General features: G+C 36.6%; 1 protein-coding gene across 3 annotated transcripts in view; it reads left to right on the plus strand.

The window, feature by feature from the left end:
- Nucleotides 1-15,279, plus strand: part of Gpr160 (G protein-coupled receptor 160) — a 42,618-nt gene extending 27,339 nt beyond the window's left edge. The window contains exons 3-5 of one of the 3 annotated variants that reach the window (XM_047564428.1): nucleotides 347-403; nucleotides 4,928-5,029; nucleotides 13,806-15,279. In XM_047564428.1, coding sequence (XP_047420384.1) covers nucleotides 13,877-14,893 — 1,017 coding nt within the window. In that variant the 5' untranslated portion in view covers nucleotides 347-403; nucleotides 4,928-5,029; nucleotides 13,806-13,876 and the 3' untranslated portion in view covers nucleotides 14,894-15,279. The remainder of the gene's footprint in view (nucleotides 1-346; nucleotides 404-4,927; nucleotides 5,030-13,805) is intronic. The other 2 variants (XM_047564426.1, XM_047564429.1) reach the window with 2 other exon arrangements.
- The last annotated feature ends 3,022 nt before the right edge of the window (nucleotides 15,280-18,301 follow it).

Genomic DNA, 18,301 nt, shown 5'->3' on the forward strand with positions numbered 1-18,301 from the left:
TGAGGAAAGGAGTTTCTCAACGTGTGGTTTTATTTTGTATCTACACTTATTTTATATCTACTCTATCCCATTTAGCTTGGGATAGAATTCCATTTTGGAATTTTCTTTTTTATTAAAGACTTAAAAACTTTTTAAGGGTAACTAAATATTTACCGTCAGTGCTATAATTGACAGAGGTACCATTTCGAGGTAACATGTTTACCTCAAAAATTTTCTCCTTTTTTTGGTATATTTAATTTTTTTATATTTAGTTTTTTTGAAAATACATTGGTTAGAATTTTAATAGAAGAAAAATAAATACAGGCATGCCCCATTTTATTGTGCTTTGGTTTATTGTGTTTTACAGTTACTGCATGTTTCATAGTTTGAAGATTCGTGGCAAACCTGCAAGCAAGTCTCAAAGGTGCCACTCTATTTTGTGTCTATGTAACATTTTGGTAATTCTTGCAGTATTTCAAGCTCTTTTGTTATTATATTTATTATGATGTGTGATCAGTGATCTTTGATGTTAATATTGTAATTAATTCTTTTGGTGGTACCATGAGCTATGCCCATATAAAATGCTGAACCTAATAAATGTGTGTTCAGACTGCTGCATCAATTGCTGTCCTCAGCTCTCCTCTTCTTAAGTCTCCCTATTTCCTGAGACACACAATAGTGAAATTGAACCTTACAAGTATTCAAGTAAAAGGAAAAATTGAAAGTCTCTCACGTTAAACTATTAATTGAAATGATCAATTTTAAGAGTATTAGTCTTTTCTTTTGCTGTAACAGGATACCTGAGGTTGGGAACTTTATAAAAGAAAGGAGGTTTATTTAGCACTGTTTTGGAGGCTGAAAGTGCAAGGCTGGGCGGCCCCCATTTGGTTAGCCTCTGGTAAAGGCTCGTTGTGAATGGCACAATGGTAAGAATGTGTACAGAAGAAATCACATGGTAAGAAAGGAAGCAAGAGAGATTCAGGAGCTGGGCTTGCACTTTTTATTACAACCCTCTGACAGGAGGCCTCACTAGGTTCCCTTGAGAACTTTGGCAATCCCTTCTGAGGGCAGTGTCCCCAGCAGCCTAATTACCTTCTACCCCACCTCTTAAAGGTCCTGCCACCTCACCCCTCACTGGAGACCAAGCCCACAGCACATGAACCTTTGGGAGACCTACCCTAACCACAGTAGGAAGACATGTCACAGGCAGAAGGTCATGTAAAGATGGAAGTAGAGAATGGCTTTGTCTTGCAGTGGGCCAAGGAATGCCAGGAGCCACCAGAAGCTGGAAGAGGCAAAGAAAGACTGTCCTCTAGATACTTCAAAGAAAGGATGGCTCTGCTGACATCTTGATTTCAGAATTCTTCCTGCCAAAACAGAGAATAAATTTATGTTGCTTTAAGCCATCTAGTTTAAATTTACTCCCAGTGGTAATCGGTTATGGCAGCACTAGGAAGCTAATATACCTAATCTGGCTTGCAAAGATAGTCTTCTGTTTTCCTTGGATACGGTGGTGCATGCCTGCAGTCCCAGCAATTTGGGAGGCTGAGGCAGAAGGATCACAAGTTCCAGGCCAGCCTGGGAAACTTAGCAAGATCTGTCTCAAAAAATAAAAAGGACTGGGGATGTTACTCAGTGGCAAAGAGCCCCTGAGTTCAACCCCGAGTTCCTCACCCTCTCATGCACCCCTTAGGTAAGGGCCCAGATGTGGTCATTCCTCTTTCTTGCCAGTCTTCATATTAGTGGATATGCACAGATCTCCTTGTGATTTTCATTTGCATTCCCCAGCATGTCGGTTCAAATCTTTTGCCATTGTTCTGAGGGTCTAAATGTCTTATTGAGTTATAAGAGCCATTTTATATTCTAGTTCCAAGTCATTTATCAGATATTTATTGTGAATATTTTTTCTTAGTGTGTAGTTTGTCTTTTCACTTTCTTTATCATGCTTTCAAAGAGAATTGTGTTTTTATGGAGTCAAATTCATCCGTGCATGTGCTTGTGTGTATAATGAGGTCATCTCTTTACTAAGTTTTGTAATTTGGCTAGGAGGTTAACACTTTCATATTTTTCCCTCAACAAACCAATTTTGTCTCATTGATTTTTTTCTGTTTTTCCATTGTTGCTTTTTAATTTCATTGCATTCTGCTCTATATTGTGTCCTTCCTTCAGCCTATTTTAGGTTTGATTCACTCTTTTCCTTAAGATTTAAACTTAGGTCATTGAATTGAGATTCTTTTCTAAAATAGGCAAATGTGAAAATCTGAAGGAAATGTGAAAGCAATGATTAAAATTAATATTTTTATCAATTTTTTTTATTTGTATTGCTGCTTATAAAGTTATTTTTCTTCTATGAATTTTAAATTATGATTATGTAAATAATGCTTGAGGTTAAAAGAAAGACATTTCAGACAAGATTGGGCATGTTCAGGTGATAAGGCCCTTAACTGAAAACAAAAACAACAAGAACAACAAAAAAAAACATGTTAAAGGACAGAGAATGGCAAGGAAATGTATTAGGATAGGCCATAACAAATAATCACGAAATCTTGTGACTTAACAGAGAATTATTCTTGCTTATACACAGTTTTGCTCCACAGTCATTCAAGGACCCATCTGAACTGTACCTTCTGGAATGTGTGGTCTGTCTACTCTGTATGGCAGGGAGCAAGGACACTGAAGGGCATCTCATTTGCAGTTAAATGCTTTGGTCACAGGAGTCACCTAACCGTAGGGATCAGCACTGTAATTCACTTAAGAGAAGAAAAGTGAAAATTACCTGTCCCATATACTGAGATGACCCCTACTTGCTGTCTTCTGCCTGGCCTCACTGACCTTCCTTGTGGAGTCTTACGTTTGGTTTGGTGGAAATGACTCCTGTGGTCTGATGGATCATTAACTAATTCTTGGTTGTGTTCTAACTTTGCCACTTCTTTATCAGATTTTCATTATGTAAATAAGATTTGGGAAAGGGCAAATCAAGAATCCCTTGCTAATTGTCTTAAAAACATGGGAACTTCAAATTTCTTTTTTCTTTGGTGCTGGGGATTGAACCCAGGGCCTTGTGCATGCAAGGCAAGCACTCTACCAACTAAGCTATATCCCCAGCCCCAATAATTTGCCTTTTTTTTTTTTTTTTTTTTTTTGCAGTGCCAGGGATTGAACACAGGGCCTTGTACTTGCAAGGCAAGCACTCTACTGATTGAGCTATCTCCCCAGCCCCAAATTTCTTCTTCAAACCTTCTTATAGAATACCCCTCTGGAAAGATGTACAAGTAACTAGTTACAGTGATTTTATCTATGAAAGGAACCTGGGCTGGATAGTCAATGGGCAGGATGGAGGAGTTGGTATTGAGTAGGGTAGGTAATTTTCAATGTATATATTTTTCGTGATTCCAGTTTTGTACCATGTAAATTATATAACATTTTATTCAAGGTTGTTTCCTATATTTTCTTAATTTTCTATAATGGATATTTAACCATGTAAACAAATGAATACAAAGTTTCTTGAGTTATCAGAGTTGAATAATTTTTTTCCCACTGAATTTGGATACATAACATCAAGCAAGAACCACATTTTGAAGAGTTTCTATTTAGAGGAATAAAATTGTTATCCAGATTGATAGTCATGGTCCTCCTTGGGTTTCAGTAATTAATGTAATCATGCCAATTTGGATGGTACTTTTATAGAAAGCTCATTCACATATATAAATTGGGTTCTTTTGACATTTCCAGTTGTGAGTTGGTCCCTGATTGTGTCTTACTAGAGAGCATAAGCTTTTAAATCAGACCCGAGGGAGAACTTCAGCTCCAATACTTACCAGTCATGAGACTTGGGGAAAATGTGTATACTAACCCCAGGCTCCAATACTTACCAGTCATGGGACTTGGGGAAAATGTGTATACTAACCCCAGGCCGTTTCTTCCTGGGGGGAAATAGGCTTTTCATGATTGTTCTCAGGACTAAATGAAAGATACATAAAACCCCTGAAAGACTCACTATATTAATTTCTCCCACAGGCTCTTTTCACTTATCAGGTTCACAAATACAGTGCATTTTCTACACAGCAGCTGATCTGTCCTGTTTAATGCACACGGCTTCATTAAACTTTTCTTAGATAAAATATGAGATTATGTAGCAGTTTTTTGACTACAGTAATACTTAAAGTCATTAACCTTTTTTTACTCTCTAGCCCTCATGAATGTACAGAGAACTTTCCAGAAGCTACGCAATATGTGTGATCTCAAATGTTGACATGTAAAGGAGAATTCCGCTGTCTGCTAGTAAGGCAGACACTAAAGCAATATGTGAAGTGTGAAATTATGCCACTTTGTTCACTACATTTTTCTTGTTGGGGAAAATATAGTAAATTTTCATTTAAAAAACTTTTACGATAGCATGCAGCAAGTGTCAAAGAATTTTGAAGTGAAACAGAACTGCTGGCTTACCTGGAGCCTGTGGGTGAAATCTGACATGTAAAGCAAGATTTCTTTATACAGATGCCATGCTATATGTACCCATTTCTCAGAGTGTTTGGTGAACTTTCAATCTAAATGTTCTCTTCCTCCTTTTCGTTGGAAAGAAACTAAGAACATAAGCAGTTACAGACTATAATCCCTTGCAAGGTTAAAGTTTTTCTCAGCAGGGTTCTGGAACCAATTACACTAGATGGACTACATTTATTAAGATAGCTATTGTCTGTAATCCTAAAAATTTGGGAGGCTGAGGCAGGAGTATTGCAAGTTTGAGGCCAGCTTCAGCTATTTACTGAAGTCCTAAGCAATTTAGTGAGACCCTATCTCAAAAAATTTAAAAAGGGAGGGCTGGGGATGAGGCTCAGTGGTGAAGCACCCCTGGGTTCAATCCCCAGTACCTGCCCTCCCCCCCCATCCTGGCACCTGCCTTGCCAAATGGCTGTTAATGGTTGTTTTGTTTTCTGTTTTCACACAGGGCTAACTCACATAACTCACATATTGGTATAGCACAATGAATTCAAGGAACCATTAGTAACATAAACTAGGAAGACCATCAGTCAAGAAGACCCCCAGGAGAGTAAGTATGGTGTGATAAGAATGAATAAGTTACAGACAGAAAAGCGGGACTGGATCAGTGAAAAGAAGTCATGGTTTCCCAGAATCTAATCCTTCCAAATAGAGCCAGGGCATGCAGCAAGCCCAGAGAAGAGACAACATGCCTTTAAGACTTCCACATAACTTTTTAGGCGGCATATGAGTTGATTCAAATATAGTTTAAAATCATACTGGAAAAGTACCCTATTTTAAAGATTTCTGTATCCCTATAGTTACTATGAACATTCTTCATGGGAAAATTAAGGATGGGTAGCTTACTAAAGAATTTTTGTCTTGTTCTGGAAGTCAGTTTATACAACAAAAAATTGAAATTTTCAATGCTTTTAGTGGTTTTGAAGAAATGGGGTATATATATATATATATATATATATATATATATATAAAACTGGTCTCATTCAAGAAAATTTTGATTGCTTTCTGTGATCCTGGTAAAATGACCTAATTTCATTTTCTTTTTTCTTTTTTTAAATTCATTTTTATTGTAAACAAATGGGATACATCTTGTTTCTCTGTTTGTACATGAAGTAGAGGCATACCATTTGTGTAATCATACATTTACCTAGGGTAATAGTTTTTGATTCATTGTTATTTTTTTCTTCCCCCCCACCCCTCTTATACCTCTATAGAGTCCCTCCTTCCTCCATTCTTGCCCCCTTCCCACCCCCTGTGTGTGTCATCATCTACTTATCAGTGAGATCATTCATCCTTTGGTTTTTTGAGATTGGCTTATCTCACTTAGCATGATATTCTCCAATTTCATCCATTTGCCTGCAAATGCCATAATTTTATTATTCTTTATGGCTGAATAATATTCCATTGTATATATATACCACAGTTTCTTTATCCATTCATAAACTGAAGGGCATCTAGGTTGGTTCCACAATCTGGCTATTATAAATTGAGCAGCTATGAATATTGTTGTGACTGTATCTCTGTAGTATACTGATTTTAAGTCCTTTGGGTGTAGGCTGAGGAGTGGGATAGCTGGGTCAAATGGTGGTTCCATTCCAGGTTTACTAAGGAATCTCCACACTGCCTTCCAGAGTGGCTGCACTAATTTTCAGCCCCACCAGCAGTGTATAAGTGTATCTTTTTCCCCACATTCTCTCCAACACCTATTGTTGCTTGTATTCTTGATAATAGCCATTCTAATTGGGGTGAGATGGAATCTTAGTGCAGTTTTGATTTGCGTTTCTCTTATTACTAAAGATGTTGAACATTTTTTCATATGTTTGTTGATTGCTTGTAGATCTTCTGTGAAGTGTCTGTTCATATCCTTAGCTCATTTGTCGATTGGGTTATTTGTATTCTTTGTGTAGAGTTTTTTGAGTTCTTTATATATTCTGGAAATTAGTGCTCTATCTGAAGTATGAGTGGGAAAGATATTCTCCCACTCTGTAGGCTCTCTCTTTGCATTGCTGATAGTTTCCTTTGCTGAGAGAAAGCTATTTAGTTTGAATCTATCCCAGTTATTGATTCTTGCTTTTATTTCTTGTGCTATGGGAGTCCTGTTAAGGAAGTCTGATTCTAAGCCAACAAGTTGAAGATTTGGACCTACTTTTTGTTCTATAAGATGCAGGGTTTCTGGTCTGATTTCAAGGTCCTTGATCCACTGTGAGTTGATTTTTGTGCAGGGTGAGAGATTGGGGTTTAGTTTCATTCTGTTGCATATGGATTTCCAGTTTTCCCAGCACCATTTGTTGAAAAGGCTATCTTTTCTCCATTGCATATTTTTGGCCCCTTTGTCTAGTATGAGAAAATTGTATTTATTTGGGTTTGTGTCCATGTCCTCTATTCTGTACCATTGATCTACCTTCTATTTTTGTGCCAATACCATGCTGTTTTTGTTACTGTTACTTTGTAGTATAGTTGAAGGTCTGGTATTGCGATACCCCCTGCTTTACTCTTCCTGCTAAGGATTGCTTTAGCTATTCTGGGTTTCTGATTCTTCTAGATGAATTTCATGATTGCTTGCTGTATTTCTGTAAGGTACATCATTGGGATTTTAATTGGAATTGCATTGAATCTGTATAAAACTTTCGGTAGTATGGCTATTTTGACAATATTAGTTCTGCCTATCCAAGAACATGGGAGATCTTTCCATCTTCTCAGGTTTTCTTTAATTTCTTTAGTGTTCTGTAGTTCTCATTGTAGAGGTCTTTCACCTCTTTTGTGAGATTGAGTCCCAAGTATTTTATTTTTTTTGAAGCTATTGTGAATCAGGTAGTTTTCCTAACTTCTCTTTCTGAAGATTCATCACTTATGTATAAAAATGCATTCGATTTATGAACATTAATCTTATATCCTGCTACTTTACTGAATTCACTTATGAGTTCTAAAAGTTTTCTGGTGGAATTTTCTGGTTCCTCTAAATATATAATCATGTCATCAGCAAATAGGGATAGTTTGAGTTCTTCTTTTCCTATTTGTGTCCCTTTAATTTCCTTGATCTGTCTAATTGCTCTGGCTAGATTTTCGAGGACAGTGTTGAATAGAAGTGGTGAAAGAGGGCATCCCTGCCTTGTTCCAGTTTTTAGGGGGAATGATTTCAGTTTTTCACCATTTAGAATGATATTGGTCATGGACTTAGCATAGATGGCCTTTACAATGTTAAGGAATGTTCCCACTATCCCAATTTTTTCCAGTGTTTTGAGCATGAAGGGATGCTGTATTTTATCAAATGCTTTTTCTGCATCTATCGAAATAATCATGTGATTCTTGACTTTAAGTCTATTGATATGATGAATTACATTTATTGATTTCCGGATGTTGAACCAACCTTGCATCCCTGGGATAAAACCCACTTGATCGCAGTGCACTATCTTTTTAATATATTTTTGTATGCGATTTAATATATTTTTGTATGCTAATATTTTGTTGAGAATTTTTGCATCTATGTTCATTAAGGATATTGTTCTGAAATTTTCTTTCCTTGATATGTCTCTGTCTGGTTTAGGTATCAGGGTGATATTGGCTTCATAGAATGAGTTTGAGAGGGTTCCCTCCTCTTCTATTTCATGAAATACTTTGAGAAGTATTGGAATGAGCTCTTCTTTAAAGGTTTTGTAGAACTAGGCTGAGAACCCATCTGGTCCTGGACTTTACTTTGTTGGTAGGCTTTTGATGACTTCTAGTTCATTACTTGAAATTGATCTATTTAAATTGTGTATGTCTTCCTCATTCAGTTTAGGTAATTCATATATCTCTAGAAACCTGTTGATGTCTTCGAGATTTTCTATTTTGTTGGAGTATAGATTTTCAAAATAGCTTCTAATTATGTTTTGTATTTCAATCATGTCCATTATGATATTTCCTTGTTCATTCTGAATTTTAGTAATTTGGGTTTTCTCTCTTCTTCTCTTTGCTAGTGTGGCTAAGGGTTTATCAATTTTGTTTATTTTTTCAAAGAACCAACTATTTATTTTGTCAATTTTTTTGTTTCTTTTGTTTCAATTTTGTTAATTTCAGCTCTGATTTTAACTGTTTCCTGTCTTCTACTTTTGGTGTTGCTCTGTTCTTCTTTTCTAGGGCTTTGAGCCATAGTGTTAGGTCATTTATTTGTTGATTTTTTCTTCTTTTATTGAATGCACTCCTGAAATAAATTTTCCTCTAAGAACTGCTTTCATAGTGTCCCAGAGATTTTGATATGTTGTTTCTTTGTTCTCATTTACCTCTAAGAATTTTTTAACTTCCTTCCTGATATCTTGTTATCCATTCATCATACAATAGCGTATTATTTAATCTCCAGGTGTTGGAGTAGTTTCTGGTTTTTACTCTGTCATTTATTTCTAATTTCAATTCATTATGATCTGATAGAATACAAGGTGTTATCTCTATCTTCTTGTATTTGCTAACGGTAGCTTTGTGGCATAATATATTGTCTATTTTAGAGAAGGATCCATGTGCTGCTGAGAAGAAAGTGTATTCGCTCTTGGTTGGATGGTATATTCTATAAATGTCCATTAAGTCTAAATTATTGATTGTGTTATTGAGATCTATAGTTTCTTTGTTCAATTTTTGTTTGGAGGATCTGTCCAGTGGTGAGAGAGGTATGTTAAATTCACCTAGTATTATCGTGTTGTGGTCTATTTGATTTCTGGAATTGAGAAGGATTTGTTTGACGTACATGGATGAGCCAATGTTCGGGGCATAGATATTTATGATTGTTATGTCTTGCTGATTTATGCTTCCCTTAAGCAGTATAAAATGTCCTCCTTTAACCCTTCTGACTAACTTTGGCTTGAAGTCCACATTATCTGATATGAGGATGGATACTCTGGCTTTTTTGCTGAGTCCATGTGCATGGTATGTTTTTCCCCATCCTTTTACCTTTAGTCTGTGGGTATCTCTTTCTATGAGATGAGTCTCTTGCAGGCAGCAAATTGTTGGTCTTTCTTTTTAATCCAATCTGCCAGTCTATGTCTTTTGGTTGATGAGTTCAGGCCATTAAAATTCAGGGTTATTATTGAGATATGATTTGTATTCCTGGTCATTTGGCTCATTTTTTTTTTTTTTTTTTTTTTTGACACGACTTGATTTCTGCTTTATTTGGTTGTTCCTTTAGGGTAGTTTCTCCCTTTGCTGATTTACATCATTGTTTTTCATCTCTTCCTCATGGAATATTTTGCTGAGAATATTCTGTAATGCTGGCTTTCTTTTTGTAAATTCTTTTAGCTTTTGTTTATCATGGAAGGATTTTATTTCATTGTCAAATCTGAAAGTAAGTTTTGCTGGGTATAATATTCTTGGTTAGCATCCATTTTCTTTCAGGGCTTGGTAAATGTTGTTCCAGGCCCTTCTAGCTTTTAGGGTCTGGATTGAAAAATCTGCTGATATCCATATTGGTTTTCCTCTGAATGTAATTTGATTCTTTTCTCTCACAGCCTTTAAAATTCTGTCTTTATTTTGTATGTTAGGTATTTTCATTATAATGTGCCTTGGTGCGGGTCTATTGTAATTTTGTATATTTGGAGTTCTGTAAGCCTCTTGTACTTGATTTTCCATTTCATTCTTCAGATTTGGGAAATTTTCTGATATTATATCATTGAATACATTGTTCATTCCTTTGGTTTGTTTCTCTAAGCCTTCCTCAATCCCAATAATTCTTAAATTTGGCCTTTTCGTGATATCCCATAGTTCTTGTAGATTCTGTTCATGATTTCTTACCATCTTCTCTGTTTGGTCAACTTTGTTTTCAAGATTAAATATTTTGTCTTTGATATCTGAGGTTCTGTCTTCCAGCTGTTCTATCCTATTGGTTATGCTTTCTGTGGAGTTTTTAATTTGGTTTATTGTTTCCTTCATTTCAAGGATTTCTGTTTGTTTTTTTTTTTTCAATATCTCTAACTCTTTATTTAAATGATCTTTTGCTTCCTGTATTTGCTCTTTTAACTGTTGATTGGTGCGGTCATTCAATGCCTGCATTTGCCCTTTCATCTCATCCTTTATTGCCTGCATTTGCTCTTTCATCTCCTCGTTTGTTTCCCTGATCATTTTGATTATGTACATTCTGAACTCCCTTTCTGACATTTCTTCTGCCATGCCGTCATTGGATTTTATTGCTATACCATCTAGGTTTGTTTGGAACATTTTCTTCCCTTGTTTTCTCATATTGTTCAGGTATCTACCCCTCTAGTAGTGAAATTCTGGGATATTGCAGATTTCCTCTATTGACTAATATTGTCTCTGTAGATTTCCAATAACTCACCTCTTAGCCTTCAGTAGCCTGAAGTCTTGGAGGAACTTGATAATGTGGTGCTCCACTAGGAAGCTGGACTTCTAGGGGTGGTGGCCTTCAGGTGGGGTATATTCCCTGGTGGCTCTGAGTTGGTCCCGAGTCTCTCAATACCTCCTCTTCTTGACTCCTCGGTCTTATCAAAAGTCCTCTAGCCTCCTGAAGGTGTCTCAGGAAGGGAGTTGCCCTTTCAGTGATGATGGCCACGCCCTCAGGAGTAATTCAAAATGCCTGCACCAGCCTATAAAGAAGCCTCTGGCTAACTCTGTGAAGGCAACAAACCTGGGGGTGGTGGTCGGGCGGGGTTGTTCAGTGATGGCGTCTCTCTTTGGCCTGGTGTTTGGGAGGGTTGGCTACTCACCACCCAACTCTGCAAGGCGGGCGGGTTGGGTGCCTGCCTGCTACCCGCCAGCTCACTCCGTGACTGCGACCAACGAGTGATGGCACCAACCTAGGTGCAGGGGTCAGGCGGGGTCGCTCAGTTATGACGTCTGTCCTTGGCCTGCTGGCTGGCAGGTTAGCTACCTGCCACCTACCTCCGTGATGTAGGCGGCCTGACTCACCTGCCCACTCGCTCCACGACTGCCCCAATTTCATTTTCTAGGGTACTTCCTTCCTTTTGGTTGCTTTTCATTACCTCCAGCTATATATCTTCCCTGAACCTTACTTTTCTTTTAGCTTTATGATTCCATTATGTATTCTGTTAGGCTTTTCTTTCATCCAGGTCTTTTCTGCAGAGGCTCTTGGGTAAGTGCCTTGGTGGCCATAGCTGATCCTCCTCCTCTGCAGACCTTCCTGAGCCCCTAGGACACACTGAGGTTCTACAGGCACTAGCCAGCTTTTCTAGACTTCCAGTGGACTCCACCTGAGTCAAATATGAAATGAAAACTCAGGAACCAGCCTTTGGATGGTGTCTACTTAGCTTTACTTGTTTTATTTTGGAATAGAAGCAATAAAGAAAAAAAAATCACATAATACAGATCATTCTTTTTATTTCTCTTAAACATGGGTCTCTATAAAAATGAACCTATAGTATTTCCCTTCCTCAGTCCCATGTAAACCAACGTTGACTGGTTTAAAACAAAGCTTGCTTTTTCCTTTAGTCCAAGGACTTCACATGCTGGTCATTCCACCTAGGCTTCTTATTCAAGCAACACCACTTGCGAGGCCAATGGCATTTGCCAAGTTGTCATGAGTATAGGAAAGTACTAGCTTGACTGGTTCTTTTGCACTTTTATTACATGTATATGTGTGTGTGCAGATGGATCATTCGTATACCCTAAATGGCAAGTTTATGACAATAGTTTTATGGCCCTGGGAGTAAGAATTCAATCTGTCCACAGACCTTACAGCCTTCTCTTGCTGATTTCTTTACCTTCAAGCTTTTCACTACTTCCTTGGAATTATTTAATCATCAGTGATCTGCTTTTAGGCAAATTCAGTTCTTTGTGTAAAATTTAGGAAATACAGAAAATGTACAAGCATAATTCTACCATATTAATAACTTAATGGGTGCTTTTTTTTAGACTTCTAGCATGTATATTTCTTACAAGAATTAGATTATGTATTGCTGCATAATTTTATAATCTGCACTTAACATTGTTTTATGAATTTTATGAAGACACGTTTTTGTTTTTTTGCGTGTGGTGCTGGGGATTGAACGCATGGCCTTGTGCATATGAGGCAAGCACTCTACCAAGTGAGCTGTATCCCCAGCCCCCAAGACATGTTTTTAACAGTTAAATTCAAAGGCTTAAAATTGAACAAGTATAGAAAAGGTAGTTTTCAATAGAAAACTAAATCTTCCTTCTTTATAGAGGGAATTTTTTTGTGTGTGGGAGTTTGTTTCATTTTTTGCAGTACTAGGGATTGAACCCAGGGTTGCTCCACCACTGAACTACATCCCCAGCCCTTTTTATTTTTTATCTTGAGACAGGGGCTTGCTAAGTTGCCATCCTCCTGCCTCAGCCACCCAAGGAGCTGGGATTATTGAGGTGCACTACCACAGCAGGCTGGGACATGTTCTTAATTGCTACATAATTGTATATCATAATATTACTTTTAACCAGTCTCCAGTTGTTAATATTTGTGAGTAGATTTGTTCTTACTGTTTGAGTTTGGTTGGGTTCTTGGGGTGGGGATTTGCTCTTTACATAGTGATTGAACAGTATTGCAAAAATACCATTGAGTCAACCTTTTTTTTCCCCCTTGAATCTCCTTTCTTCCATCCTTTCCTGACTTCATCATCCTTTCTTGCTTTCAAATGCAGAATACCCAACCTTGACTCCTACTCCTTTGCATTTTCCTACCATTTCTTAAGGTTCTCAGGTATCTATGTTGGGTCTTATTCTTTTCCCTTTATTTTCATCAGGGCCAAACCTGAAAGATCATATCCAGAAGATATCTTTTCTTTTCACATGTTCCCATTATTTTCAGCTGAACCATCTGTATTTGAGCTTCAAGAAAATTTTCATCTAGATGATGATCCTGCAGCTAAAAAGAGTGAAAACTGCTATGCTTAAGGACTCATATGCTTAGCCTCTTTTTCACCCCATTTTTAGACAAAATGGGGTGGGGGTAATACTATTCAGAGCCAGCAGGACTGTATGAGAGCTATCACTGACTGTTCTGAGTATCACCATCAGGCTGCTGTTTTATGCATGTTTTGGCTTCAGTAAATAAAAGTATTTCTCCATTTCTTTCACAAGTTGTTAAAACTTAATATAGAAGTTAGTCATTTATATATAAATTTTGGTTTAAATATCAGAGTTCTGGAGTGTGTGGCTTTCAAAAAATGACTAGTGTATACATGTTAATTCTTCTAGATCACGTTCTGTATCCTGTAAGTAATATAAGGAATAGAATTCTTGTTTAATATATTTTCTTATTTGGGAAAATGATTTCGTTTTTCTTTTCAAGAGGTGCTTGCTTTGTAAAGTAAACAGACACAGCATTAAGATAACATCAATGTTTTCTTTTCACTTTTTTTTTTTTTTTTTTGCAGGGATGGAAAATAAATTGCAGCCGTGCTTTATCATGCATTCCAGCGGGTCTTCTTGAAATTAAATTAAAACTATGACAGCTCTTTCTCCAGAGAACTGTTCTTTTCAGTACCAGTTACACCAGCCACACCAGCCTCTAGATGTTAATTGTCTGTTATATTTGATCATACTTGGGAAAATATTATTGAATATCCTCACACTAGGAATGAGAAGAAAAAACACCTATCAGAATTTTATGGAATATTTTTGCATTTCACTAGCATTCGTGGATCTTCTACTTTTGGTGAACATTTCCATTATATCCTATTTCACAGATTTTATTCTTTTAGGCATTAGGTTTACTAAATATCACATTTGCCTATTTACTCAAATTATTTCCTTTACTTATGGCTTTTTGCATTACCCGGTTTTCTTGATAGCTTGTATAGATTATTGCCTGAATTTCTCTAAAACTAACAAGCTATCATCTAAGTGTCCAAAGTTATTTTATTTCTTTGCTGTCATTTTAATTTGGATCTCAGTCCTTGTTTATGTTTTGGGGGATCCAACTATCTACCAAAGCCTGAAGGCACAGAATGTTTATTCTTACCAGTGTCCTTTCTATGTCAGCATCCAGAGTTACTGGCTGTCACTCTCCATGATGCTGATTTTACTTGTGGCTTTTATAACCTCTTGGTCAGAAGTTATTACCTTGATCCAGGCCATTAGGATAACATCCTATAAGAATGAAACTATACTATATTTTCCTTTTTCATCCCACTCTAGTTACACTGTGAGCTCAAAAAAAATACTCTTGTCCAAGCTTGTTGTCTGTTTTCTTGGTACTTGGTTACCATTTGTACTACTTCAGTTAGTCATCCTTTTACTTGAAGTACAGATTCCAGCATATATTGAGATGAACATTCCCTGGTTGTACTTTGTCAACAGTTTTCTCATTGCTACAATTTATTGGTTTAATTGTCACAAGCTCTATTTAAGAGAGATCTCACTACCTACAGATCCATTCGTCAACTGGAAATGCTGCTTCATTCCACTTACAATTCATAATCTTGAGCAAATTGAAAAGCCTATATCAATAATAATTTGTTAATGTTTTCATGTCAAAACTAATTAAAACAGCTACGAGAATCAGAATTGTACTATAGTAAGAGTGACAACTTAGGATATACCAAAAAAACAAAATGAACTGAAGCTCTTTTTCCCCTTAACTTTTTATAACTTTTTGGCATATCTTTTAGGGCTGCAATATTTATTAAGTAGTGTTTTCTTTTAAAAACAAAATAATGCCAAGAAGTTTTTAAAGTATGTTCAGGAATACTATAAATACTGACTTGTTATTAATATGAAAGTTAAATAAGTTAATGTTTGGCCATACTGATGTTTGTATTGCCCCAAAAATGCAGATGTAAAATGTTATGTAAATCTGAGATTTCATTGCCAACTTTAAGATGTGAACTTTAATAAACACTATCAAAATCAGAGCAAGAAAATTAAGACCATTTTATTTCAATGATTTGGTATAAAATTTAATGAAGGAGATTAGCTCATTTAATTTAGCTTATTTAAAAATATATCTGTTCTTTTTTTAAAAATATTTTTATCTGTAGATGGACACAATATCTTTATGTGGTTCTGAGAATCGAACCCAGGGTCTCACATATGCTAGGCAAGCACTCTACCACTGAACCACAACCCAAGCCCAATATATCTGTTCTTTTTGCAGATATTATTGGAAGAATTGGAAAAGAATTTCAGCTGTTTACCCTGGGAATTAGGAGTAGTGACTAGGTCTCTTTCATGAAATAGTAGATTCATTTTCAGTTATGTCACATAATTGCATTTCAGATCATAATTGTATTAGCTACATATCACACTGTAAAGTAGGGTTTCTCATCCTTGGTAATACTGCAATTTGGGGCTGGGTAATTCTTTGTTGTGGGGGGCTGTCCTGTGCATTGTAGTATGTTTAGTAGCATCCCTGTCCTCTGCCCACCAGATGCCAGTAGCACTTCCTTCCGCAGTAGTGACCATCAAAAATGTCTACACATAGCTAAGCCTCCCTTGGTGGGTGAACTCAACTGCTCCCAGTTAAGAACCACTGGAGAGAAATCAGGAAAACTACCCCATTCACAATAGCTTCGAAAAAAATAAAATACTTGGGAATCAATCTCACAAAAGAGGTGAAAGACCTCTACAATGAGAACTACAGAACGCTAAAGAAAGAAATTAAAGAAAACCTCAGAAGATGGAAAGATCTCCCATGTTCTTGGATAGGAAGAATTAATATTGTCAAAATGGCATACTACCAAAAGTGCTATACAGATTCAATGCAATTCCAATTAAAATCCCAATGATGTACCTTACAGAAATAGAGCAAGAAATTATGAAATTCATCTGGAAGAATAAAAAACCCAGAATATCTAAAGCAATCCTCAGTAGAAAGAGTGAAGCAGGGAGTATCGCAATACCAGATCTTCAACTCTACTACAAAGCAATAGTAACAAAAACGGCATGGTATTGGTACCAAAATAGAAAGGTGGATCAATGGTACAGAATAGAGGACACGGACACAAACCCAAATAAATACAATTTTCTCATACTAGACAAAGGGGCCAAAAATATGCAATGGAGAAAAGATAGCCTCTTCAACAAATGGTGCTGGGAGAATTGGAAATCCATATGCAACAGAATGAAACTAAACCCATATCTCTCACCACGCACAAAACTAAACTCAAAATGGATTAAGGATCTCGGAATCAGACCAGAGACCTTGCATCTTATAGAAGAAAAAGTAGGTCCAGAGCTTCAACATGTCGGCTTAGGACCAGACTTCCTCAACAGGACTCCCATAGCACAAGAAATAAAAGCAAGAATTAATAACTGGGATAGATTCAAACTAAAAAGCTTTCTCTCAGCAAAGGAAACTATCAGCAATGCAAAGAAAGAGCCTACAGAGTGGGAGAAAATCTTTGTCAATCATACTTCAGATAGAGCACTAATCTCCAGAATCTGTAAAGAACTCAAAAAACTCTACACCAAGAATGCAAATAATCCAATTGACAAATGGGCTAAGGAAATGAATAGACACTTCATAGAAGAAGATATACAAGCAATCAACAAACACGGAAAAATGTTCAACATCTCTAGTAATAAGAGAAATGCAAATCAAAACCACCCTAAGATTCCATCTCACCCCAATTAGAATGGCGATTATCAAGAATACAAGCAACAACAGGTGTTGGCGAGGATGTGGGGAGAAAAGTACACTCATACATTGCTGGTGGGGCTGCAAATTAGTGCAGCCACTGTGGAAAGCAGTGTGGAGACTCCTTAGAAAACTTGGAATGGAACCACCATTTGACCCAGCTATCCCACTCCTTGGCCTATACCCAAAGGACTTAAAATCAGCATATTACAGAGATACAGCCACATCAATGTTCATAGCTGCTCAATTCACCATAGCCAGATTGTGGAACCAACCTAGATGTCCTTCAGTTGATGAATGGATAAAGAAACTGTGGTATATATATACAATGGAATATTACTCAGCCATAAAGAATGATAAAATTATGGCATTTGCAGGCAAATGGATGAAACTGTAGAATATCATGCTAAGTGAGATAAGCCAATCTCAAAAAACCAAAGGACGAATGATATCACTAATAAGTGGATGATGACACATAATGGGGGGTGGGAGGGGTTAGTGTTAGGGTTAGAGTTAGGGTTAGGGAGGGGGGCAAGAATGGAGGAAGGAAGGACTGTATAGAGGGAAAAGAGGGGTGGGAGGGGTGGGGGGGAAGGAGAAAAAACAGAATGAATCAAACATTACCCTATGTAAATTTATGATTACACAAATGGTATGGCTTTACGCCATGTACAAACAGAAACAACATGTATCCCATTTGTTTACAATAAAAAAAAAGAATAAGTTCCAAAAGAATATGAATAAAGGCATTAAAAAAAAAAAAGAACCACTGGAGTAGAGCAATGTGAGTAGCAGAATAATCTGAAGTCACTTTATGAATTAAGCTATATAGCTATTATTTTTAAATAGTTTTTATGTTGTCAATGAACCTTTTTTTATTTATATGAAATGCTGAGAATTGAACCCAGTGCCTTACAGGTGCTAGGCAAGCACTCTACCACTGAGCTACAACCGCAGTCTTTTATAGCTATTTTAATCACTATTTACAAATACTAATCTATGTTGCATGAATCTAAACCATTTTTAAAATTGGAATTTTTCAGACATTTATAGTAAGATATTTTCTTACATTAGGAGTGACATTTATGTACTGAAGTATATGTCATAAAAATATCCTTACATGTTATATACAGTGTCATTTTTTTACAAATGCTAATTGTAACACATTGAGTTCATGATCCACAAGTGGATTACTTTCCATTATTTGAAAATGTCCTACAACAAGTGCTGTGGAGCACTAATAACAGCGAAGATTTAGGAAGTGTTGTGTGCCAAGAACTGTTTTAAGTATTT

This window comes from Sciurus carolinensis, chromosome 9, assembly GCF_902686445.1.
Source record: "Sciurus carolinensis chromosome 9, mSciCar1.2, whole genome shotgun sequence".
In the NCBI taxonomy this organism is placed as follows: domain Eukaryota; kingdom Metazoa; phylum Chordata; class Mammalia; order Rodentia; family Sciuridae; genus Sciurus; species Sciurus carolinensis.